This window comes from Oncorhynchus keta, chromosome 13 (assembly GCF_023373465.1).
Source record: "Oncorhynchus keta strain PuntledgeMale-10-30-2019 chromosome 13, Oket_V2, whole genome shotgun sequence".
Lineage (NCBI taxonomy): Eukaryota > Metazoa > Chordata > Actinopteri > Salmoniformes > Salmonidae > Oncorhynchus > Oncorhynchus keta.
In genome coordinates, this window is record NC_068433.1 from 50948039 (window position 1) to 50974632 (window position 26594).

The following is a 26594-nucleotide window of genomic DNA, read 5'->3' on the forward strand; positions in this document are numbered from 1 at the left end:
CAGCCAAAGAAGAAGAAAACAAACTACTTTAAAATGCAGTCACAGACACTATAATGGCACAGACGCAAAGATGAGTCCTCTATCTATTTCTATTGCCTGTTGTTCACAGCATATCTGCCCTCTCATTGGATAGAATGGTCCCACCTGATCTCGCCTCCTCCCATCCGCCTTCCATATTTGAGGACACGTTTTTCCATTGTTAAAGCAGTCACTTAACTATCTTGTCAATATGATAGACAAACTTTGTTACTAGATAACATTTGAGTCCAAAAGCAAACAAACATAAGTCACAAACCAGTCACAAGACTGTCGGGGCAATGGCAGACACAACACTCCATTTCAAGTATGAGAACATGTGCAGTTTATTTGGAAGATGAACTGTATCTGACCTGAACTTTGAAATGTCGACAAACATAATCACGGTTCTATATAAAAAACAAAGAATTTTGATTTTATTTGGGATAACATACAAATTACAATACACTTGACAAAATACTTGAAAGACAAATATTGTACACAGGGGCAGATTCTTATTTCATATATACATTTGGTTTAAAAAAATCACAATATAATACAGCAACATATATTGATTCAAGCGATAGACTTCTATCAAAATGCTTAAAATCCAATACATAGGTCAAAAATGGTACTGTAAATACTTGAGGTGACCATGAGTATGTATGGAAGCTCGTTCCCGCCACCCAAAAATAACATCTGACTACGAGTTATGAGATAGAAAGACATAATTACATGATAGTAAGTCATTATGAGATAAGTTCAGGCGATCTGTATCACATAAATCCAATGTGCACTTTGCATCAGGCCCTCCTCAACTAAGGATAACCTTATGCATATCTTATAGTCAATCACACATTGATAAGATAGAGAGATTGTGGTGATATTGTTCAATATTAACGTATTGAAGAGTTTTGTTGATGTAAGTTGGTGCCTGTTTGATGACATCTGGTTGACATCAGATTTAATTAATATGTACAAACATTAGGAACACCTTCCTAATATTGAGTTGCACTCCCTTTTGCCCCCAGAACAGCCTCAATTTGTTGGGTCATGGACTCTACAAGGTGTCGAAAGCGTTCCACAGGGATGCTGGCCCATGTTGACTTCGATGCTTTCCACAGTTGTGTCAAGTTGGCTGGATGTCCTTTGGGGGGTGGACCATTCATGATACACACGGGAAACTATTGAGCGTGAAAAACCCAGTAGCGTTGAAGCTCTTGACACTCAAACCAATGCGCCTGGCACCTACTACCATACTCCATTCAAAGGCACTTTAATCTTTTGTCTTGCCCTTTCAACCCTCTGAATGGCACACATACACAATCCATGACTCCATAAAAACCCTTCTTTAACCTGTCTCTTCCCCTTCATCTACACTGATCGAAGTGGGTTTTACAAGTAAGATCAATAAGGAATCATAGCTTTTACCTGGATTCACCTGGTCAGTCTATGTCATGGAAATATGTTTTGTACACTCAGTGTAAAGCCACTGATTCTTCAATAATGTAACTTAGAGATGAGTAACGGTCTTACTCAATCAGAACACAAAATATAAGCTTGTTTTACTCTCTTGTGTGTAAACAATGTAATTGTAAAAATAAAACACGGTATAGCTTCAACACATGGTTCAAAATATAATTTGTATCTGATGGATGGTCAGTCCTGCATCCATATGTGAGTCCTTGTTTCTATGTATTTGAGATTGGTTACATTTCTCCTGCCCCATTCCTCAGCTGTGGTGGGAGAAGCTTTGTTATTGTGTGAATCCCAGATTTCCCCTTTGAAAGGGGTCGACCTGCAGGACTATTCAATGTCCACGATCCAGACATTCAATCTCATAACTTGTAGTCAGATATTTTTTCTTGGGTGGCGGGAACGAGCTTCCTTACTTGATGGCTTGCCTGGTCAACGCAATTTGAGCTTTTGGAATTATTCCTGACTAAATCCAGCACACCTTGAGTATTAGAAATGTTTGGATAGTCCTAGCTCACAAATTGTATAAAAATCTGTATGTTTTGTTTAAAGAAGAAAAGTATTGTTGTCATTCATAATCTTCCATATTTACCGTACAGTCGAACATATGGCATTGAATCCTAATTTTGTCAATACAAGACACATTAAATGTAACAGTGTACATGTAACAATCAGTGACATAAAAGTGCTAAATATGCAATTGATCCAGAGATCTGAGCAACAGAGCTGAGCTTCATGGCTGGTTTGGTTGATCGTAGTCCCACCAAGCTATTAAGCTACTAATAATATTAATTCATATTAATTAAAGTTATTAAAACATGTATTGAATACATCTTTAGCTGCTCACAATACTTGTAAATATTGTAGGTCCTGACAAAGGCAGGACTCTCTCTTCTCTGACAAAGTTTCGGAGATTAAAAGTAAAGGTCCATAATCTCCTCCTCCTTGTCCTCATTGTGTTTAAGTATCTTATCAGCGACAGGCTTTAAGCGTTTGGTCACCAGTTTGAGGTTGGTCTCGTGAAGGATGACCTGGCTCAAGTACTTCTCTCGTTTGATCTGTTCCCTCACTGTGTAAGGCACGTCCGGGATCACGTAGGACAGAACGAACTTGGTCAGGTATACAATGTGCTGAGGGGACAAGGGTATAAGGGTCGGAAGGAAAACATTATTAGGATTTCTTGAAAGGCTAGAAAGTGTCCATCTGGCATTAGACTATACAGTAGAAAGAAAAATCAGGTCAAAGCAATGTTTCAGAGAAATTTCTACTCACCTCTACAACTATTATGAAAGCCATCTTGGCAGCTATCACATGCCAGTAGTAGATACTGTATTCATATTGTCTGTGGTGTCCTGGTGGATATCTGAAATCTCGATATCTAAAGTATGACAGAGAGACTGCATGAACTATTTCAATGTCTAACACGATTTCATTGAAACCCCTCTCATATACATTCACATTACCTGCAGGTGGTGCTGTTATTGAACCAGTAAGGTGTTTGCAAGGGCCGGCTCTGGTTGGAGAAGTCCTGGATGTCGAACACAGAGAGGGTGTTGTTGATGTAGCCCTGCATGGTGTGACTGGAATGGTCTCCATAGGGATACACAGAGAAAGACCAGTAGTAAACCAATCGTGGGATCATGTCTGATGTGAAGGCAATGATCATGGCCTGGCAGAGAGACAAGGAAGTGGAGGAGACAGTGCACTTTAAACTGGTGCTCATCATATTAGATTAATTATAATATTTCTAAGAATGTCACTACATCAGCATGGTAACAATCAAATCATATGACTGACATCCAGTGATGGGATTATGCAATGGAGAATAAACCAAGATAAATACGTCATCTTGAAAAATATATGTATGTTTCATAATACTTCATAATCCAATGGAGGAGCCATCACTCACATTTGATGCCACAGCCAAGATGGCGACACCTTGGAGAATGGGTTGCCACGCCCCGATGTCTTGGGCCTTTTCTGGAACCATGCGGCGGAACTGGGTGATGATCTTCCAGGCGTCCACCCGGATCTCAAAGAGGTTATTGACCAGAGCCAGGACAGGAGCCAGGGGGAAGGAGGCCACGAACAGAGTCACAAAACCAAACTGGATCACTGTAGGAAAAAGCCACGCAGACACAAAGCCAAATTTGATCACTGCAGAAAAAAAAGCCTTTCCATCAATAGATCTGTGAACCTGAAACTATGATAGTAGTTGATAGGCTAGCGAGGGGGGAACCTGATACTATGATAGTAGCTGATAGGCTAGCTAGGGGGGAACCTGATACTATGATAGTAACTGATAGGCTAGCTAGGCCGATGGTAAAGTCTACTTCTGGAGAAACCCTGACAAGAGAGGTCCTGCTCCCCCTCTCCATGACAGACGCAGGAGAGATGCCGCTTACTTCTATCCACCCTTGTCTGATCAACGCTCTACAACCAGCGCCTCATCGGCTTCCAGTGGTAGTTTTTTATTCAACGAGAGACTGGACGGACGGAAGGGCGGGGGAGGCCGCAGGCACGCGCATCGACGAGACGTCGCACCCGACGGGGTAAGAAGAAACGGACCGTTCACACGGTCCCAGAACCCACGGGACTGAGTGTCTTTCATTTATCAAGCAAGATATTGAGCCCTGCCCATGTCTCTTTGCTTAATAAAGGGTTATATGTTGTGCCTACAACTCAGTGTAACGATTTTGATGTTAAGGTAGACATGTTTAAGTTTTTCAGAAACATCCGTTTCAGGGAATACTTCAGCTCCCCTAATTCTGACACTTCTATTGAACCAGTAGGTTGCTCTCCTGCACATACTCCGACTCCTTTTAGAAGCAAGAGTTATTTTATACCTCCAGCCAATCGCAATCACTCTATCGAGACATATTGCAGACTTGTGGAAAATGATGTTGGACTTCTCCTTAAGAATAAACAGGGATCCAAATCTTTCCATAATTTACCCAGGAATGAAAAACAAGCTTTGCTTGATTTACAATCTGATACGTCAGTCCTTATTCGTCCCGTTGATAAAGGTGGGTCGGTTGTACTCATGGATAGGACAGCTTATGTACATGAGTGTCATAGACAGCTGCTTGACAACACCTTTTACAAGAAACTCAGAAGTGACCCCACTTCCCAATTTCAGAATACTATCTTGTCTGTCCTAGATGGGTATTTAAGTTCTGGTCAGATAACCAAAAAAGAACATGCTTTTTTGGCTATTCAACACCCTAAAATTGCCACTTTCTATACTTTGCCGAAATTACACAAGAATGTTACACAACCTCCAGGGCGCCCTATTGTAGCGGGCATTGATGCAGTAACGGCCCCTCTATCTACTTTTGTTGACTTTTTTATTAGACCACTCGCAGAACAGCTACCCTCCTTTGTAAAGGACACCAGCAGTATGATCTCTATCATTGAATCTCTTGATCCTCTCCCTGAGAATACCTTGTTAGTTACTTTTGATGTTGAGGGCGGTATTGAAGCTATGGAACATTTTCTTCTGCAACGTGACCCTAATGAACTACCTTCCAGTGCATGCATTGTAACATTGGCTGAAATAGTACTCACGCATAACTACTTCATGTTTCTAAATTATTTCTTTATTCAGACGAAAGGTACTGCTATGGGATCCCCCATGGCTCCTAACTATGCTAATTTGTATGTGGGTTACATGGAGAAACAGTCTATTTTCAATCCTCTCAAAAATGTTTTCTTGCTTCACATCATTATTTGCAAACGGTATATTGATGATATTTTTGTTCTATGGAGGGGTGATGCAAAACAGCTCCAGGCGTTCCATGCTTTTCTTAACTCCTGTTCTGAGCATCTGAGATTTACTATGCAATCTGATACACGTCAAATCAGTTTTCTTGATCTTCTGATCTTGTATGAAGATAATGTTCTATACACTGATCTTTACAGGAAGCCTACTGATCGTAACAGTTTGTTGAGGGCTGATAGTTGTCACCCACTTCCCTTGGAAAATAGTTTGCCCTACAGCCAATTCTGTCGAATCAAAAGAATTTGCAAAAAACAGTCCGATTTCGAGACGCAAAGAAAGTTCAAGGAGAGGGGCTACAAGAATAATCAGATTAATATTGCCATTGAGAAAATTCAAAACAAAACGAGGCATGACCTTTTTCAAGGTCAGTCTAGCAAAAAGACGCATTCTTGCATTCTAACTACCCGCTATTCAAAGTGCTCTGAACAAATTAAGGGAATTGTTCATGTAACAGTATAACTTTTAAACCGTCCCCTCGCCCATACCCGGGCGCGAACCAGGGACCCTCTGCACACATCAACAACAGTCATCCACGAAGCATCGTTACCCATCGCTCCACAAGAGCCGCGGCCCTTGCAGAGCAAGGGGAACTAGTACTTCAAGGTCTCAGAGCAAGTGACGTAACCGATTGAAACGCTATTTAGCGCACACCGCTAACTAAGCTAGCCGTTTCACATCCGTTACATTCACAAACATTGGCACATCCTAAAATCCGATGATAGTCTCGGTAATGTGTTTTCGGACCTTCCCTTGGTCGTATTCTCGCGGGGCATGAATCTCAGAGACCAATTGGTAAACTCTTATTTTACCACCCCAAGATATTCCTGAACAAAGTCTATTTGCGCCCCTACTGGATGGAAATTACAAATGTAATGGCTGTGCTCAATGCAATGGCACTTATAAATGTAGATCCTTCAAACACCCACAAACAGGGAAATCGATCCCAATAAAAGGTGTTATTACGTGCTCCACTAAGGCAGTTATTTATCTTATAACTTGTCCTTGTGGTAAAAATTATGTAGGTAAAACAAAGCGCAAATTAAAAGTACGTATCTCAGAGCATCGTAGCACCATTAGGTGTAAAAACTTTACTTATCCAGTTGCGGCCCACTTCTTGGAGGCAGGCCACTCGATTTCGTCTCTGCGTTATATTGGCATCGAACATGTCACCCTCCCTAGGAGAGGGGGTGACCTTGATAATGTATTGTTAAAACGAGAGGCTGCCTGGATCTTTAATTTAAAGACCCTTGCGCCCTTCGGTCTCAACGTAGACTTTGATCTGAAGCCATTCTTGTGATTATTGTGACTTTGCCATTGTAATTGTTTGTAAACTTGTATCGTCAAATTAATCTATGATCGTATGCTATCCATTTGTTTGTATGCTGTTCTTTGTATGACATTTTAATATTTGATTATTAACCAATGATATTAGGCAACTCCTGGCCATGATTACAGACATCTGTGTCTTTTGACACTATATAAACGAGTCATCCCGCAGTGTTTGTGATTATACCCTGATGAAGACAGCTTGGCTGTCGAAACGTTGGTATTACATTTTTGCATCTGAGCTCCAAGAGTGTGCGGCTCTCTTTTATTTTCAGGCTGGCTAGGGCGAACCTGATACTATGATAGTTAGTAGCTCATAGGCTAGCTAGGGGGGGGATCATGATACTAGGATAGTTAGAAGCCGATAGCCTAGCTAGGGGGGAACCTGATACAATGATAATAGTTGATAGGCTAGCTAGGGGGGAATCTGATACTATGATAGTAGCAGATAGGCTAGCTAGGGGGGAACCTGACACTATGACAGTTAGTACTGATAGGCCAGCTAGGGGGGTACCTGATACTATGATATTAGCTGATAGGCTAGCTAGGGGAGACCTGATACTATGATAGTAGCTAGGGGGGATTTGCACCATATATCTTATGTCCATCCAACCCTTCTAGATTAAGTAAGTGCCTTGGGGATAGGGGCTTGAGGTGGTTTCTGGACAGAGTCCAAAGAAATAGCAGGATCAGCTTATAAAACTTCTGAGCATATAGCTACCACCATATTGTGTCCACACCTATCCAATCCTCTCAGATCTACAGAGGTGCCCAGGGATAGGGGCTAGGGGTTGATTTGGGTGGGAGAGAGTTTGCCTCATTCTTCATATCTTACCCATCTCCAGGTATTCATAGAAGAGGCCCAGCTTCCCAATGGGCTGCAGCTGATAGTCCTGCTCCCAGCGAGGAATCACCTTTTCAGACCCCACACGTGTGCAGTAGCGGAATATCAAATTCTTCATCCACCTGATGATGAGAAACATGTCAATCGCAGAATCATGATGCTTATAACAAGGTAATAGACCTCGCCAGCTTGTAGTCCTAAAAAACGGAAATGAGTTAGCATTTTCTATGGGGGAAATCCTAAAAAACTGAAATTAGTTAGCATTTCCTATGGGGAAATGAATAGGGAAAGAATGGGGTTTTGGGATAAATGCTGAAAATAAGGTCTGAGGTTGAAATAGGATTAGAAGATATTATATGTTTTGTCCAATGAGATAATATCAGTCAGTTAACATGACCTTAATGAATTGTGAAGCCTTTATGTGCTTTATGTTTTTGTTTTGATTACATAAATGCTTTCAAATTCACAAAAAGTGACGTTAGCTGATGAAAATGATCTCATAGAACAAAACTTATAAAATCTCCTAAGCTTGTGTTTTTGGCATTTATCCAGAAACCCAACAAAAAAACATTAATTTCCCCACAGGCTTTGGCCAATAAGCCATGGTGGAGTTAGTCTCCGTTAGTGCCTACAAAAAGACACCTTTATGTTTGCTCTCTGAATCAGATAATAATGATGTCTGGATACAGATACACTTGAAGATAAGGGGGAATTCCATTTTGAGTTGGGATGGAATAAACCATTGAACCAACCCTGATCCAATGTAACTGTCTGAAAGCAGGACACTTTACGGTTGCTGGGCTCCTAGAGAGCTGATGTGGTTGGCTATTTTATGTTCGTCCATTGAACCAAAAACTTACGGCAGCAACACCTCCTGAATGTTATTCCAGATGGCTTTACCGCCCATGATGACAGTGAGCTGGGTTGTCAACTCAATCAGACATCCTCCTGGATCACACTGGGTAGGATGAGACACAAATAATGCATGAACCAATGTCGGCCATCTTGTAGTATTACATGATAAAGCACCTCCATTCAAACAACTTGTATTTTGTGGAAGATTTCCTCATCCAGCTCTTTCATTTGAAATATGAAGGTCTATTTGAGTCAAACAAAAATGCCACAGAATGCAACAGCTAATAATTTGGAAACGTAGTTAGAACACAAGCGAAGCGGAAAAGCAAAACACTGTCATACTGTGTTATCACATATTCTGTGCCAAGCACCAATCAACTGAGCCTTCAATCAACTGATCTTTCAATCAACTGATAAGCATACGTACCTCCTCATTCCTGTACTTGCCCAGCAGGTAAACAGGTTGCCCAGGGTAACCAACCACTTTCCCTTTGGCAAAGGCAATGTAGAAGCAGGAGGAGTAGTAGTTGACAAACTGGAACAGGAACATCTTCAGAGTCAGACTGTTCTCATAATCCGTCTTGGTCCTTGGTAGCTCTTTAAAATGAAGTAAGGCATCTTCTCAGTCTCATCAAAAAAACACCAGGCTTAAATCAAGCTTTTGCTGTGTCCAGATTCTGCAAATTAATCTGAATAAGGACATCAGCTAAGGGCTATTGTGGTGTGAATTTTCTAGAGTATAAATATGTTGGCATACATATATTTGGATTACTTCAGACCTATTGGCGTGCAATATTTACTCATACCATGGTATAATTGCAGAATGTTTGGGGCACTGCATCAACCTTGCTAAGGCATGTTTGAGTGAATATTAGCCCTTGTCTGAAAGCAGTTTGAGAAACACCAAAGTTCCGTATAGCAAACCACATATTTCCTGTTGTTTGACATTGGGGCGTCTCACCGAAGTCAGTGATCCAGATGGCAACCCTCTCATACAGGATGTTGAGTACCATGATTACTACGAAGCTGATGACAGAAGCAGTGACGGAGGTGGCCATTTGGGCGGTCACATACTCCTTAAACGGTTCGAGCTCCTTTAGGTCAGACTGGAGTCTCGTCGAAAATGAGAAGAACACTGCCAGTCGGTATACGATGATGGCCACCACTGACGCTAGGATCAACACAATCTGAACACAAGCACAAACACAAGAATTGGAGGGCTCAGACTTGAAACAAAGGTTAGGGTTATATAAAACATGTTTTGCTGTTGGAGTGCATATGAATTGGCCTATTCAGAAGAAGATTACAGTAGAGAAATCCCAAAGTGTTTACCCAGAATAAGACGGTCCCGATTCCTAAAGACACTCTTATACACCGTCCACAGGCTGTATAAGGTACTTTCTCTTTTGCCTAAATAAAGAATAACATGTTTTACAATGAAGTAATGATACAGGTATTACTGTCCTTTTAAAACAAGTATATAACATTACTATCATCGGTTGTGGAGTGTTCCTCTAGCCTCCTGAGTCTGACGCTATGGAATCACCATAGGGACTGTGTAACGAATACATCTCTTCCTTACCCGTGTGACAGGGTTGATTCTCTCGTGGTTACACTTGGCCTCATACTCGGGACGAGGTTGCTCCTCCTGCTCCAGGAACTCCACGGTGTCCCACTCATACTCCAGCTCTGCCTGGTAGCGCTTCCAGAACTCCAGAAACACGGTCACTAGAACCAGGATGGGAACAAGAGTGTAAAGCTTTATTTTACTTGCCTGGTCCTAGACTGTAGCAGGAAAACTCTGCTAAACTCTAATATCATTATCATGCAACATCTAATTGCTAATAAACTTATTTCAACAAAACTACACACTAAAATAATACAGTTTCTGAAACCTCTACATTTGAACATTTGGTAAGTTGAATTAATTAAATGACTCACCCCAAATGGCCATAAAGACAGCAAACACCAGCGTCCCATAGTTATCAAATATGCACAGTTTCTAAGGAAAACAAGATCACATGAAATACTTAGCTTTTCACATCATTTGTTCAGTCCATCCAAGACTGTAAATGTTTATGAAAACAAACCCGGTTCAAAAAGGTTTAATATGACTTGTAGCATGTCTCATGGGCCAAGGAGTCTGAGAAAAACGTTTAAGGGACTCACTATCCATATACGTCACTTTCATAATCATAATCACTCTGAATTGACCATGTGAGTGAATGAGAAAAAACCTGTACAGCCATGGACCGGAATTAGTGACCCTAATGTATGCATTACTTACTTTAGAAGATTCACAGGTGCTGTTGAGCCTCCAGTATGTGCACTCCTTATCACACTGCGGACACATCACAATATTTCCTCCAATCAAAGGGTCGCACACCTCTTTGCTGTCCAATAAATGAACAGAACAGATGGGTCAAACTTCACCAAAAACTCAACAGCAAAATGCAACAAAGTTGTTAATCATTGGGTTTTCACACAGTTAGAGTGTCAGGGAACAGCATGGAAGTAACATAAATCAACTTATATTTATATCTACTTAACCTATATCTACTTATATATATATTTATTTATATCTACTTAACCTTGTGTGTCCTGTCCTGCACTTACTGATCTTCATTTGATATACACTAGATTTAGCAACTTGTCATATATTTCTATGGTGTTGTGGGTTTTTGAAGTACTTTCTTTGAGCTTTAAACTTACCTCCAGGTGCTTGTTTCTTGAGTCGTGTACCCATAAATGAAACAGCCAAGTCCAACAATGGCAGCGAGGGCCAGCATGGCTGTATAGAAGCCCAGCCAAGCAAAGTAAATTCCAATCTTCTCCCCATAATACTTTCTGTGAGAAAACGAAAGAAAATGTTATTATTTCCATCCCTTATTTTCCGTAATTACAATGATTAAGCACATTCTGTTTGGAATAATAATTCTCAACACCTTATTATGCTAAAGCAGCAATGTGCATTTTTGCGAAAGTAGATTAAAGCATGAATTACCTTATGAGATCAAGTGGCTGCATCTTATAGAAACTTTTAGGGTGAGCCCACTCGTTATACAGGAGGTATCTCTCATTGGGGCACTCATCTTCCTTCGACCTGACGTTGAATCTGCACTAAAGTAAGTTCACAGAAAACAAAACTAAAAAGTCCATAAAAACACTGCTCAGTCTTTTCACAGATCCATTGGTGTTTAATGTACTATGTTGTCAGTTACTAGTGCCAACCCACTCTTTATCCCCACTCACATCATGCAGGGGATAAGCAGCCTTGTACACCCCCCCATCGAGCAGCTTGGTGACACCAAACTTCTTCATGTTCCCTCGCACCTCATAGGGGGCTCGGCTGAGGATGTAGTAGGCCTGAGGAGGAAGACCAACCATTCTGTTATCATTGAAGTGTTAAGAAAAGAGTGTTAACACTGTGTTTTAAGTATAGGTACATTGATATTTTCACAGCGCAAGGGCTGAATAACCAATCTCAGTGGTCTACAGACAAAATATCTTCCAACACAATTTAGCAGCATCAGAAACCTGAGATGCTAAAACTACCGAAAGAAAGTCAATGAGGTGACTGCTTTTTAGTGATTTATTTTTAATCTCTATCAAAATCTAGTGCGCTGCTGCATCTTTAACTCCTTATTGGTTGACTTTGGGGTTTATGTCCCATGATGAGGTAAAGAAAGCAGTGCACTTGCCATTCTACTCCTCATGGACGGCGTGAAGAAGAGGTCCCGGTCCTTCACGTAGAAGTACTCCAGCCTGTCCTTCTCGAACGGGGCAGTGAAGTACTCCGTCTCCTTGGCTATGAGGTCCTCGCTGGGGTAGAAGTGTCTGGTGATGCAGCTGAGGAAGTTGAAGGGTGAGGACGTGGTGGACAGATCATTGGGCTGAATGGGCAGCTTGATGTGGAGGACCTCGGCGTAGGTACATAGCACGTCCCAGGGCATGTGCACCTTGACGAACAACAGCTTCTCATCCACCACCTTGTCGAAATGATGAAGATAAAACAACAAGATAAGGCAGCCCTTTTCATTTCAACTAAATGTATTACAACTTCAGTAATCCCCTAAGGGGCCATTAAGAAGAAATTGCCATGATCACAAATTACATCCTCCACATAAAACAAGTACTAAAACATCACATAAATCTAATGCAATACTTTATTATTGTCACGCCTTGGTCATAGTATTTTGTGTTTTCGTTATATATTTGGTTAGGCCAGGGTGTGACATGGGTTTATTTTGTTGTGTTTCGTATTGGGTTTTTTGTAGGCATTGGGATTGCGGCTGAGTAGGGGTGTAGCATAGGTTTGGCTGCCTGAGGCGGTTCTCAATCAGAGTCAGGTGATTCTCGTTGTCTCTGATTGGGAACCATATTTAGGTAGCCGGGGTTTCACTGTGTATTTTGTGGGTGATTGTTCCTGTCTCTGTGTAGTTGTTCACCAGACAGGCTGTATAGGTTTTCACGTTCCGTTTGTTGTTTTTGTATATTTCTAAGTTATTTCATGTATCGCGATTCTTCATTAAAGAACATGAGTAACCACCACTCTGCATTTTGGTCCGACTCTCCTTCAACAGACGAACGCCGTTACAATTATCTACAAAATCAGAAGTTGGCTCTGTGTTTATCAATGTTAACTCACTGATCCTATTCCATGAAATACCACAAAAGTTTGCCAATAATTGGGAAACTACTCAAATAATGGGATTGGTGCCATAGTTTCCCACTACAATTCAATCTCAACCCTTTCTGAGGAAATAGTTGGCTGTTTAAAAGGAAAACTTTGTAAAACAACTGTGTCTGCCATTTAAAATGCAGCCAAAAACAAGATCCACAAGGTCACTTAAATAAGCAGCATGATAATAAAACTATGTAACAAAAACAAACATGAGGTATTTCTCTACCATTTCTGACCAAACTAATGTAAGATACTAAATATTGTTTCCATCCAATCGTCCCTGCAGATCTACACACTCAACCCCACTCTGCAAGCTAACAGCAGAGTAAATACATAAAGCCAGTCCTTGTAGAATGCATTATGTGGCCACTCACAGATCTGGCAGCCTCTAGTTCCATCCCCATCTTCATCAAGCTGGCCTCAAAGTACTCTCTCCGTTGCTAGGGAAGAGAATACAGGATGTTAAATCAATGGATCCCTTGTTTGTAACACTGCCCCTTCTGTTTCCCTATTGGATGAGATCCAATCTGTTTCTCTTATTACTCTTGTAATGAAAAGTGCTTTACAAATGTTAAATGTAATATCTAATACATTATTATTATTATCCCATATTAACTGTGGTTGTGTATAATAAATAATTAATTAAAAGTTTCATTATATTGACATTACATTGACTGATTTCCCCTCAATGGATAGCAATGCACTGACTGATTTCAACCATGTATGAAACTGACTACATCTATATGGGAATTGTGTGTACGATACAAGACTTCTGATAAAACCACATCAAATAAATAAAAGCTCATTGGTCAATCAAAATACATTGCTACTACATACGTCTGTATGCTTCTGTTTAGTGCATCCACAATACTTGTAAAGAATTGTAAATACAGTATATATAACTGGGTTGGGAATGACTAAAGGGTCCGTTTCTAGGGAAGTGGAATTTTGCCTCCTTTTCCCTCTCCGTCTGTGAAAGTGCATTAAAACCACCACAGCAGAACTTCAGTATAATGGAGTGCCCATATAATGGAGTGTCTAGTCTGGGCATGTCATAATAGCCCCACTGGGACATGACATCAAGAGCTTGGCAACATAAGCGACCACAGCTGCATAGGAGGCGTGTCCACTCCTGCTGCTTTCAATACTCCCTGCTCCCAAACCATTCATGGTAAATCATTCATTCAACATATGGGGGATTGTTGGTGAATCACAAATGTTACCTCTATCAAAGGTGTATTTACTTATTATTTCAGCCATTATGATGCAACAAAATCTGACATTTGGAAAATTATATTTAGACATTTGCAAGGATAGCGTATAGTGTATGTTACATTTCTGTCACCTTGTTGTGATGGATATTGTGAAACATAGATTTTACTTTCACAAAAGTGTGTACTGCAGTCCACGACATACCTGCATGTGCAACATCCTGTCTAGAGTTTCCTCATGTTTTATTTTGGTATGTTTATTTGGCATATGATGATAAAAATGATTGTACATTTGTAAATGGCCTCATATTAATCATAGGGATACCTTATATCTGACACACCATGACTGCAGCAAAGAAAAACTCCCTGTACAAATATTAAAAGTCCATATTCCGGGTGTACAATGAGAAAGCGTTGTGTGAATGCCTTAGGTCCTGGCACAATACAACACAAGTTTCTATGACGGAACATAACACTGATTCCTACAAGTTAAGTTAACATCTTTGATGGAATGTGGCTTTAGTAATTTGTTTCATACATAATACAGTACTCCTCTTAAGCTATAAGAAATCACATTTAGATTCACATATTCCTCAAAACTATGCTTACATTGTGAAACTGCATATCATTTCAAACATGCTTTTTCACAGCACAGTAGGAATACTGTTTTTAACTTCTGTCAGACAGAAACCTGCTGACCATGTTGAATGTGAATAAGGACACTTAGACTCACAAGCTGCCACCAGAAATGCACTTACTTTACGTTTCTGGAACGTTCTATTCTTGTCGATCTCCTTCATGTCCTCATCTTCATAGACTAAGACAAAGTCGATCCGTCTAACCCCATCATTGAAGAACAGAGAGTCAGATTTGCCGTTGAACTCAGCCTGTGGGAAAAAAACAACAGGTGATATCTGGTAGCTCCACAGTGATATCTGGTAGCTCCACAGTGATATCTGGTAGCTCCACAGTGATATCTGGTAGCTCCACAGCCTCAAACTCTTCTTCTTCCATGATATCATACATGTCCTTTAACAAGAGAGGGACTGAAAGACAGCCTCACTGTGCTTGTATGAGACCCTATTAGACAACGTCTTTCTCAACTGACACCAGACGTAGATGGGAGAGGAAGGGAAGAGTCTACAACAGCAAAAAGTGACACACCCTTTTTGTTCCATGAATGATAACAGTCCACATTTGAATTGGCATCAAACATAGACCTCTCTTGTAATTACAGATATTTGGCACATTGATCCATGCATTTTCTGCATATGAAAATACAAAAGTGAATAAATCCACATCCCTCTTGGTGAAATACATGCAAGAACAAGCCTTGTTATACAAATATGGTATTAATTGTAAAGTTGTTCATTGGCAGCTCAAACTAATACTACAACTACTATCAAAGCTATGAGCACTAATCATTTTCATAATGCAGAAATGTTATACAATTTAAAGGGTTGAGACTCACCTTCTCCACTTTGGGCACTGATGCCCCCTCAGGTATAGTCTCAAAGGTTGGCAAAAACTCCTGAGAATAGACTGCCCCCCCCAAAAAAACAAAACATGTATTAAAGACATGAGAGACATGCATGACAAGATCTTGATGGAGATGTGACTCTTCTTAACCACCATCTTTTGTAAGACTCTGACACAAGGCCCGGCAGATTATTATGCATTATCAGATTTACTGAGCATATGCACCAGTGCAAAGTCCTCACATCTTTATAATACCAAAGTAAAGCTCATTCAACAACCCACATTAAATTGTGTTCATTCAGTTAAATGTGACATTTTATTGTGTCTGGTACTACATTCATACTTTACACAACAGATGACATTCCATCGGGAAAACTTCTAAACGTCCCATGGTAGGAAGTACTATGGAAACCTAATGTAACTGGAATCAGATGGTGTTTGGAAAACATTACCCCTAGTAACGCCCTGGAAAAGACTGTAAATGTTCAAACTCAGATACTCCATGATGGAATAGTTTGTTTAAGTCTCTTAGGCAAATACCTCCATTCGACAAGTTAATAGCAATTGTGCTAATAAAACTGTGCTGAAAACATTATTTAAAAATCTTCCAATGTTATTGAATTGAAGCATGCCTGATGTACTTCACTTGACTTGCTTGTATGCAATACTGGTTTGGAATGCAGATCCTTTGACGTTACCAGAAATACTTAAATACTTGCATACTGCATGCCATGTGTCATGCATTTCTCCAAGTTTGACTGTGAACTTATGAGACACAATACAATCTTTACCTTCAAGCAAAACCATCCACATAGCTATGTGATTTATACAGGCAACCCTTTTCCCCCTGTAGAGTGCTTCCCTAGGAACAGACATGCTACGCTGAGCCTGCTTGTACTGGTGCTAGACCAGGTCAAAGGCTATGTTTACTAGCTCATGGCAGAAAGACAGACTGATGAAGCACCAGCACTTGTTGGAAGCACATTCAAAGTACTTTGCTAAATGGAGAAAGTATAAAAAGAAAACATAAATGGATGTGGATTTTTTTCAGGCCCTTCCCTCAGTGCATGTATAACCTGAAACTACAACTATTATCAAGTAATGAATAATGAGTAATGCCTGCCTGATCCCAGAGAATTGATACATTGTAGGAGAGTGGGAGTCTACATTGGGCCAAAAATATGTTAGTTTCTTGTGAATGTAGACTGGGGTAGGGGCAAGCTGTGCAGTCAGCCATAGGCTATGACTGAAATCTGGCATCTGTGAATGTAATCGGTGCAGTTGTTAGGCCTATGCCTATCTATTGCTATGTCCTCCAGTGTGATCAAGGAATACTTATGTATTCCAGCGACCTCAGTACAACAACTAGCGACGTAGTCAAGTAAGTCGGACCTCTTGGTGTATTGGCTAAGGCCTTAGCCTGACAACCACAGATATCCCAAAATTCGCTGCACTGGTGTCAGAAGTAGGATGGGGCATCCTTCATGGTAAACACTGAGGCCATGGAATGTGTGCCTGTGCATAGAGATTTGGAAACATTGGAGCTTACTTTCCGAAGGAAGGCTTGACCAGTCAGTGACTGGGTTTGATTCGCAGTTAGGATACCCTCTAATTCACTACAGTATTATAGACACCGTGGTAGATGATAATGAAGTTTATGATAATGTACAGTGTAAGGTAGAGCAGAACCCTCTCATCACAGAAGGCAATGGTGGTGCCAAAAGTCAGTAGTTATTGCATAATTCTTGAACGTTTGAAATAATAAAGGAGAAAATATATAAGGTGCACAACATAATTACATTTAAGAATAAAAAAAAAGTGCACAAAAAACGATATTTTGAATAGCGTAGCGTAGCATATGGTTCATGATGGGTGGAAACGAAAGGCTACAAAGGAAGCCTACATTCTTCCGCCCTTTTCTCTTGCGATAAAATATCTTGTGTTGCGAAAGATAATGAAATCCACGTGAACTTACCGACGTCCTCTATCATACCCATCTCGATATCCGTGTCGCCCTCTAATTCTATTTCGGACACATAATCCATTTTAAAAATGTCGTTGTACCCGTCCTCACTAATTTTAATAAATCTGTCACATATCACAAGTCATTAATGGTTAAAAGTGGAGGGTTGTCTGGAAAATTTTACCGCGGGAATAAGGCATCATGTAAGATTACTGCCAATGAGCTGCATGTGTTCCAAAAGTTGACTAACTTTATTTGTCAACATTGTTTCAAAAGAAAAAACGGTGCATGCTTTTCAGAACAAATTCTAATTTGAAAGAATGTGTGGGGTAGTCCTATACGGACTATGGGTACTTTAGGAGGAGGGCTTTTGAGTACTCTCTCGACAGACCGGTTCCTCCCACCAGCCTAGTTTTTGAGCGATTTGGCAGTTTTGTTACGCCCACATAAACTGTCTGAATAGCATTCGTTAGGCCTGTAGTGTAGTTGTCGTTTTCCGATTTCCGATTTCCATATGCAGTGATTGGATGATTGTCATTGGGAAATGTTATTATTGCATTTGCTGGTTATTATTAACCAGTGGGCCCGTGGGTGTCCTCAAAGAGCTTTGGAGTCCTGAAAAGGTAGGGACAAAGCAAACAAATTGAACATAACAGTATGGTCAACATATCTCACATTTAATTGAAAGATTGTTTGACATCCATATTGTGGAATTTCATATCTTGAGTGTTGACAATAAATATAGAGGACAAATCTTACTCTTAAAATGTGACCCCTTGTTATCTGTTCTGTTCCCAACCAAATTCCCTGTCAGATATTGTTCCCTATACCGTTCCATATTAGATAGACCTATGGGTCCCCACCATACGGTCCCCCATTAGATAAATTCAGTGGCGACCTATCATTCATTGCCTGTTTTGCATGTTATTTTGGCATTAATACGTGTCACATAACAGTTTGCACACACTACACTACCATTCAAAAGTTTGGGGTCACTTAGAAATGTCCTTGTTTTTGAAAGAAAAGCAAAAGAAATTGTCCATTAAAATGACATCAAATTGATGAGAAATACAGTGTAGACATTGTTAATGTTGTAAATGACTATTGCAGCTGGAAACAGCAGATTTGTAATGGTAATTGTAATATCTATGTAGGCGTACAGAGGCACATTATCAGCAACCATTACTCCTGTGTTCCAATGGCACGTTGTGTTAGCTAATCCAAGTTTATCATTTTAAAAGGCTAATTCATCATTAGAAAACCCTTTTGCAGTTGTGTTAGCACAGCTGAAAACTGTTGGGCTAATTAAATAAGCAATAAAACTGGCATTCTTTAGACAAGTTGAGTATCTGGAACATCAGATCAGATGGCTTTTTCTAGGAGTTGCCTCTTCACTGTTGACGTTGAGACTGGTGTTTTGCGGATACTATTTAATGAAGCTGCCAGTTGAGGACTTGTGAGGCGTCTGTTTCTCAAACTAGACACTCTAATGTACTTGTCCTCTTGCTCAATTGTGCACCGGGGCCTCCCACTCCTCTTTCTATTCTGGTTAGAGACAGTTTGCACTGTTCTGTGAAGGGAGTAGTACACAGCGTTGCACGAGATCTTCAGTTTATTGCCAATTTCTCGTATGGAATAGCCTTCATTTCTCAGAACAAGGATAGACTGACGAGTTTCAGGAGAAAGTCTTTGTTACTGGCCATTTTGAGCCTGTAATCAAACCCACAAATGCCGTTGCTCCAGATACTCAATTTGTCTGAAGAAGGCCAGTTGTAATTGCTTCTTTAATCAACACAACAGTTTTCAGCTGTGCTAACATACTTGTTGGTTGTTGGTGGAAGTTTACATGCACTTAGGTTGGAGTCATTAAAACTCATTTTTCAACAACTCCACAAATTTCTTGTTAACAAACTATAGTTTTGGCAAGTTGGTTAGGGCATCTACTTTGTGACGCAAGTCATTTTTCCATGAATTGTTTACAGACAGATTATTTCACTTATAATTCACTGTATCACAATTCCAACGGGTCAGAAGTTTACATACACTATGTTGACTGTGCCTTTTAAACAGCTTGGAAAATTTCAGAAAATTATGTCATGGCTTTAGAAGCTTCTGATAGGCTCATTGACATAATTTGAGTCAATTGGAGGTGTACCTGTGGATGTATTTCAAGGCCTACCTTCAAACTCAGTGCCTCTTTGCTTGACATCATGGGGAAATCAAAAGAAATCAACGAAGACCTCAGAATTGTTTTTTCAAACCTCCACAAGTCTGGTTCATCCTTGGGAGCAATTTCCAAATGCCTGAAGGTACCACGTTCATCTGTGCAAACAAGTATCAACACCATGGGACCACGCAGCCATTATACCGCTCAGGAAGGGGACGCGTTCTGTCTACTAGAGATGAACGTACTTTGGTGCGAAAAGTGCAAATCAATCCCAGAACAACAGCAAAGGACCTCGTAAAGATGCTGGAGGAAACGGGTACAAAAGTATCTATATTCACAGTAAAACGAGTCCTATATCGACGTAACCTGAAAGGCCGCTCAGCAAGGCAGAAGCCACTGCTCCAAAACCGCCATAAAAAAGCCAGAATACGATTAACAACTGCACATGGGGACAAAGATCGCAGTTTTTGGAGAAATGTCCCCTGGTCTGATGAAACAAAAATAGAACTGTTTGGCCATAATGACCATCGTTAAGTTTGGGGGCAGCATCATGGTGTGGGGGTGCTTTGCTGCAGGAGGGACTGGGCCACTTCACAAAATATATGGCATCTTGTGAATGGAAAATTATGTGGATATGTTGAATCTCAAGACGTCAGTCAGGAAGTTAAAGCTTGATCACAAATGGGTCTTCCAAATGGACAATGACCCCAAGCATACTTCCAAAGTTGTGACAAAATGGCTTAAGAACAACAAAGTCAAGATATTGGAGTGGCCATCACAAAGCCCTGACCTCAATCCTATAGAAAATGTGTGGGCAGAACAGAAAATGCATGTGCGAGCAAGGAGGCCTACAAACCTGACTCAGCTTCACCAGCTCTGTCAGGAGGAATGGGCCAAAATTCACCCAACTTATTGTGGGAAGCTTGTGGAAGGCTACCCAAAACGTTTGACCCAAGTTAAACAATTTAAAGGCAATGCTACCAAATACTGATTGAGTGTATGTAAACTTCTGACCCACTGGGAATGTGATGAAAGAAATAAATCTCTCTCTACTACTATTCTGACATTTCACATTCTTTTTTTTGTTTGTTTTTTTTGTGTGGAATTTTTACCCCTTTTTCTCCCCAATTTCATGGTGTCCAATTGTTGTAGTAGCTACTATCTTGTCTCATCACTACAACTCCCGTACGGGAGGAAACACTGTGCACCTGGCAACCTTGGTTAGCGCGCACTGCGCCCAGCTTGCCACAGGAGTCACTGGTGCGCGATGAGACAAGGACATCCCTACCGACCAAGCCCTCCGCCCCATGGACCTCCCGGTTGTGGCCGGTTACGACAGAGCCTGGGCGCGAACCCAGAGTCTCTGATGGCACAGCTGTCGCTGCAGTACAGCACCCTTAATCACTGCGCCACCCGGGAGGCCTCGACATTTCACATTCTTAAAATAAAGTGGTGATCCTAACTGACCTACTACAGGGAATTTTTACTTGGATTAAATATCAAGAATTGTGAAAAACTGAGTTTAAATGTATTTGGCTAAGGTGTATGTAGACTTCCGACTTCAACTGTACTTAAGTATCAAAAGTAAAAGTACAAATAATTTAAAATTCCTTTAATTAAGCAAATCAGATGGCCCCATTTTTTTTTGTAAAGCCAGGGGCACACTCCAACACTCAGACATGATTTACTAACAAAGCATGTGTGTTTAGTGAGTCCGCCAGATCAGAGGCAGTCGGGATGACCAGGGATGTTCTCTTGATAAGTGCGTGAATTGGACCCTTTTCCTTTCTTGCTAAGCATTCAAAATGTAACGAGTACTTTTGGGTGTCAGGGAAAATGTGTCGTGTCTCTTGCTTGTCATTAAATGTGAAGACTTATTTTATCAAATTAATTCTCTATATGTAATTATTAAACTAACAATGTAAACTTTAATTAACTAGGAAGTCGGGCACCACAGGAACATTTTTATAGAGTATTTTTCCCGAATCGACTCTAAAGATATTTTCATATCTTATCGAGTACAGTCTTCCTGTAACGGCAGATTTCCTCCTCTTCGCCTGAAGAGGAGAAAGGATCGGACCAAGATGCGGCGTGGTAAGTGTTCATTGGGATTTTATTAAGAAAAGCCTGAACACTATGAAATACAAAACAATAAACAATAAACCAAACCGAAACAGTCCTGTGTGGCACAAACACTGACACAGGAAACAAACACCCACAAACCAACAGTGAAACCCAGGCTACCTAAAAATGGTTCTCAATCAGGGACAACGATAAACAGCTGCCTCTGATTGAGAACCATATCAGGCCAAATACAGAAATAGAAAAACATAGAAACACAAACATATACTGCCCACCCCAACTCACGCCCTGACCATACTAAATAAAGACAAAACAAAGGAAATAAAGGTCAGAACGTGACACTTCTATTAATGAATTACTACCTCATCAGTTCTCATTCCAAACAACGTAAAATTCTTGGCTATCCTATAAATCATCCATACACCAATTGGCTCAATCATTTATTTTTTACTAACTAATTACACAATTACAGAATATACAATTCATGATAACATTATACAGTAAAATACCATCCCTAGTTCACTAAATAACACAAAACAGTGTGGTTATAACACAGTAAATTCAGAGGAAGACTAAGAACATGGGTCTCTATCGGACCTGGGAAGCTATTCTCACATAAATACATATGCCACTAACGATCGCTCATTTGGAAAAGCAATGCATTGTATTTATGTGAAGCTGACTTTGATAGTTGAGCTGGTGATGTGAGGCTCTGGTTTGCCCAGTCGATGTCGCCCTTGTCCTTTGTAGAATCTTCCGGGTTGTCGTGTGAGAGGTTCACATGGTCTGAGAGGTTCATCTCACTCTGGAGATTTGTCCTCGTTGGTCAGTGTTCTTGACAAGTCCTCCCATTATTTGGAACTTAGGTAACTTTGAGTCATGGGGGCTTTTATAGAAATGTAGAAAAGGGGTTGGTTCATCATTTCCAACCAATGTCTATTAACACTGGGGCGTGGCTACTGACTTAGTTAAACTTTACAGGGGAGACAATGTTCTCATTAAAAGTTAACATTATATTATATAATTTCACAAATAGTTTCTTCTTTACTCATTCATTTTATACAAGAATTAGATGTAAGCCTCATAACTGAGGAACCTGTATTAACAGAGTTTGGGTAATGTGGCTGTATTGTCTTTCATGAGGTCACAAACATGAAACAAAACTGACAGGGTCGTAGCTGACTTCGCCACCGACCGTTTCCACTTTCTCTAAATTATGAATCATTTTTAATTCTCCAATTCTGGGATGTAGTAGAATTGGGCGGGAGAGACTCTTTGTTACTCTTACTGTGAAATTCTCTCTCTCCATACTGCATGGTCAATGAGAGAAGTGTATCTGAAAGGAATGGATGTTATGGTTGTAAAGTCGTAAAACTGCCTCCCACTCCCCCTAACAGGAGAGGGGGGGTTGTTCACATCTCTGCTAGCCAATTCTCTGAAAGGCCTAGTCATGACAAATGTATGCAAAAAGTAAAAAGTAAATCATTTTAGGAATGTAAAAGTAATAGTTGTCCAAAATATAAATTGTTTAGTAAAGTACAGATACCCCAAAAATGATTTAAGTAATATTTTTACTTAAGTACTTTACACCACTGCAATTGACGCATCAATCCGTTCTTTTCAATTTAAGCTATTACATGAAATTCTCGCTACAAAAAGAATGCTCTGTATATCGGACATTAAACAGTCAGCCCTGTGCAGACTCTGCCATGTGGAAACAGAATCAAAGAGTATCTGTTTTGGTACTGTCCATCGGTGGCTTGTTTTTGAAGTCAGGTCCAGGAATGGATGTTATGTCATAATATCAGGGCAAGGTTGGACCTACAAACTGCATTTTGGGGGGATTTGAAGGACCACAGTCAGTCAATATGAAATAACATTGTGCTGTTGGGTAAAATGTTTATTTTGGGGTCAATTTCAGCAGAAATGTTGCAGACTGGGGTTTCAAGTCCCTAGTGAAACACCATGGGAGAATGGAGGGATGTGGCAAGAGGAAATGGTAGAATTATGATTTACTGGGAAAGCTGGGTTGATCTGTGGCTGTCTAAAGGTTGGAATTAATGAGTGAGGGAATAAATACATACACACATGCACAGTATAAAGGTTTGAGGTCCTCCAATCAGAGGTGAGGGTGGGGATGTGATTATTGTATGTTTTTCATTTAGTTATTTATGTTTTGTGTTTTGGTTTCATGCTGTGAGCCGTGTCTGTGCTGGTGGATGCGCTCACTTCCATGCCCTCCTGGACGTCGGGAGGGGCTCAGTCCTTCCCGCCCTTGGAAAATCCCTAGGGGCGGGGGCAGGGGCTTTGCCCTTCAGGCCTCTTGGGGCAGGTGGGGACGAGTGCACCCACTGACCAGAGCCCCCACTGATGGGAGCAGCCATTGGTATTGTCATTGTATTGTTGTTTTAATATATATGAAGTGTTTAACATACACATTCAAAATGTATGAATAAAAAAACAATACTATTTTAAACACACATGAAGGTCCCCATAAGAAATAATTTCTGATTATATATCTTTTTAACACAAATGTTGAAAATTGGTGGATATATAATTTTGGAAATAAACTCTTAAATAACTACAAAGTAATGATCTAGTTATTAACAAACTGCCCGAAGATCCCGACGATCGAAGATATTTGATTGTGTGGGAAAGTCGGAGTGTACATTGGGCCAATAATAGTAGGGGCAAGCTGTGCAGCCAGCCATAGGCTATGACTGAAATCTTGCATCTGTGAATCAGTGTGGTTGTTAGCTTATGCTATGTCCATCAGTGTGATAAAGGAATATTTATGTATTCCAGCGACCTTAGTTCAACAACTAGTGACCTCGTCAAATTAGTCTGACTTATTGGTGTAATGGCTACCGTGTTAGCCTAACAATCACAGATATTTAGGCTTGAGTCCCAGTCACGACACCCAAAATTCGCTGCATTGTAAGAAGTGGTATGGAGCATCCTTCATGGTAAACACTGAGAGCATCGAAGGTGTGCCTGTGCATGAGTGACCTTGGACTGACAGTTGCTGAGACAGTTTCAGTCCAAACTAATTTACAGTTTTATAAACACTGATGATAATGAAGTTTATGATAACGTGTAGGGTATATTGAGGCAGATTGTAATGCTCCGGGTGTCGTGGGTGTGGAGTCAAATGCAGGAGACAGAGTTCAATGCTGTGCGTCTTTTAATAGCACCAAGGGTGCTCGCAAAAGTTACGTTCCCAAACACAGGGAATCAAAAAATACAATGGAAAAAATCACGACCAGGCACAAACACGTACCTTTACAACAGAGCCGAAGGTTACAATGAAATAATCCCGCACAACAACCAGGCGGGCCGGCTGTCTAATAAAGACAAACTAATCAACATGACCAGGTACTACCACTAAACATACAAGGAGGGGGAGGAAAAACAATCAGTGGCAGCTAATAGGCCGGTGACGACGACCACCGAGCTCCACCCGCCCGGGAAGGGGAAACACCCTCTGTCGGACTCGTGACACAGATAGATAGAGGCCCATACAAAAGATAACTGAGTTGAGTGTTTCTCAGTTAAGCAGAACCATCTCATTAAAGAGGGCAATGGTGGTGCCAAAAGTCAATACTGTTATTGTGTACTTTTTAAAGTTTGAAATAACAAAGGAGAAAATATATAAGGGACACAACAGAATAACATTTGAGCAAATAAAATACCATTTTGGTTCAGATAGGTGGAAACGAAAGGTTACAGAGGAAGACTACATTATTCCGCCCTTTTCTCTTGCAATAAATCCTCTCGTGTTGCAAAAGATAATGAAATCTACGTTAACTCACCAACTTCCATTCCCATCTCTATCTCTGTGTCGCCATCCATTTTTGTCTCGGACAAAGAATCCATTTCAAGAATGTTGTCCCCACTCTCATTCATCTCAAATATGTCACATATCACAACAAGTCATCAACGGTTAAACCTGGAGAGCAAAATGTCACCGCGGAATTAACGCATCATGTAAGATCACTACCAATGAGCTGCATGTATTTCAAAAGTTCCCACTTTATTTCTCAACATGGTTTCAAATTAAAAAACATTGCATGCTTTTTAGATCAAGTTCAAACTTGAGAGAATGGGTGGGGTAGTCCTATGAGTAGTATGGGTACTTTAGGAGGTGTTGTTTTAGTAGTCTCCGTCTGGCGGGTTTCCTCCCACAATGTTGTTATCAAACCAATGTAGGTCTGCCATTTCCGAGATCAGTTTTTGAGCGACTTGGCAGGACCGTCAGGACGCCCACATAAGTACGGTCTAATAATTGACTGTATATATATATATATATATATATATACAACAGCATTCTTTAGGCCCATATTGTAATATGCAATTGTTTTCCAGTTTCCATATGCAATGAATGATTCTCATTGGAAAATGGTATTATTGCATTTGCTGGTTATAGGTCTGTGATTCTCAACCAGGTGGCCCCTGGGGGGCATCAAAGAGCTTAGGGGTCCTGAAAAAGCAGTGATGAAATACATTATTTATACGATTAAATGAAAAATACTTCAATTGAACGTGTCATATGCTGCACATGGATTGTGCACATTTTCAACATAAGGGATCATCAGCTAGATTCAGCCATGGGCCAATTTTTTCTTGAGTGGATGGTCTGGGGGGCGGAACATAATAAAAACATATTTGTACACTTCAAATTGACCGCAAGAAGCCTAAACAGATATAATAT

The 26594-nt window shown here is 40.5% G+C and overlaps 1 protein-coding gene across 2 annotated transcripts; it reads right to left on the reverse strand.

Annotated features, from left to right (window-relative positions):
* Nucleotides 1–337: 337 nt before the first annotated feature.
* LOC118392517 (anoctamin-6) lies at nucleotides 338–25921 on the reverse strand. Of its 2 annotated transcripts, none has more exons than XM_035784561.2 (20): nucleotides 25696–25921; nucleotides 15664–15734; nucleotides 14951–15079; nucleotides 13356–13421; nucleotides 11999–12286; nucleotides 11550–11663; nucleotides 11302–11417; nucleotides 11010–11144; nucleotides 10585–10690; nucleotides 10239–10299; nucleotides 9880–10025; nucleotides 9630–9707; nucleotides 9259–9484; nucleotides 8725–8894; nucleotides 8303–8400; nucleotides 7434–7564; nucleotides 3401–3606; nucleotides 2955–3160; nucleotides 2764–2869; nucleotides 338–2621 (listed from the first exon to the last, which is right to left on the reverse strand). In XM_035784561.2, exons 1-20 carry the CDS (start codon nucleotides 25787–25789, stop codon nucleotides 2406–2408), a joined length of 2763 nt encoding a protein of 920 aa, XP_035640454.1. In that variant the 5' UTR covers nucleotides 25790–25921; the 3' UTR covers nucleotides 338–2405. The 2 variants fall into 2 exon arrangements, with proteins under 2 accessions (XP_035640454.1, XP_035640455.1); XM_035784562.2 differs by lacking the exon at nucleotides 25696–25921 and adding an exon at nucleotides 17647–17978.
* Between the last annotated feature and the right edge of the window lie 673 nt (nucleotides 25922–26594).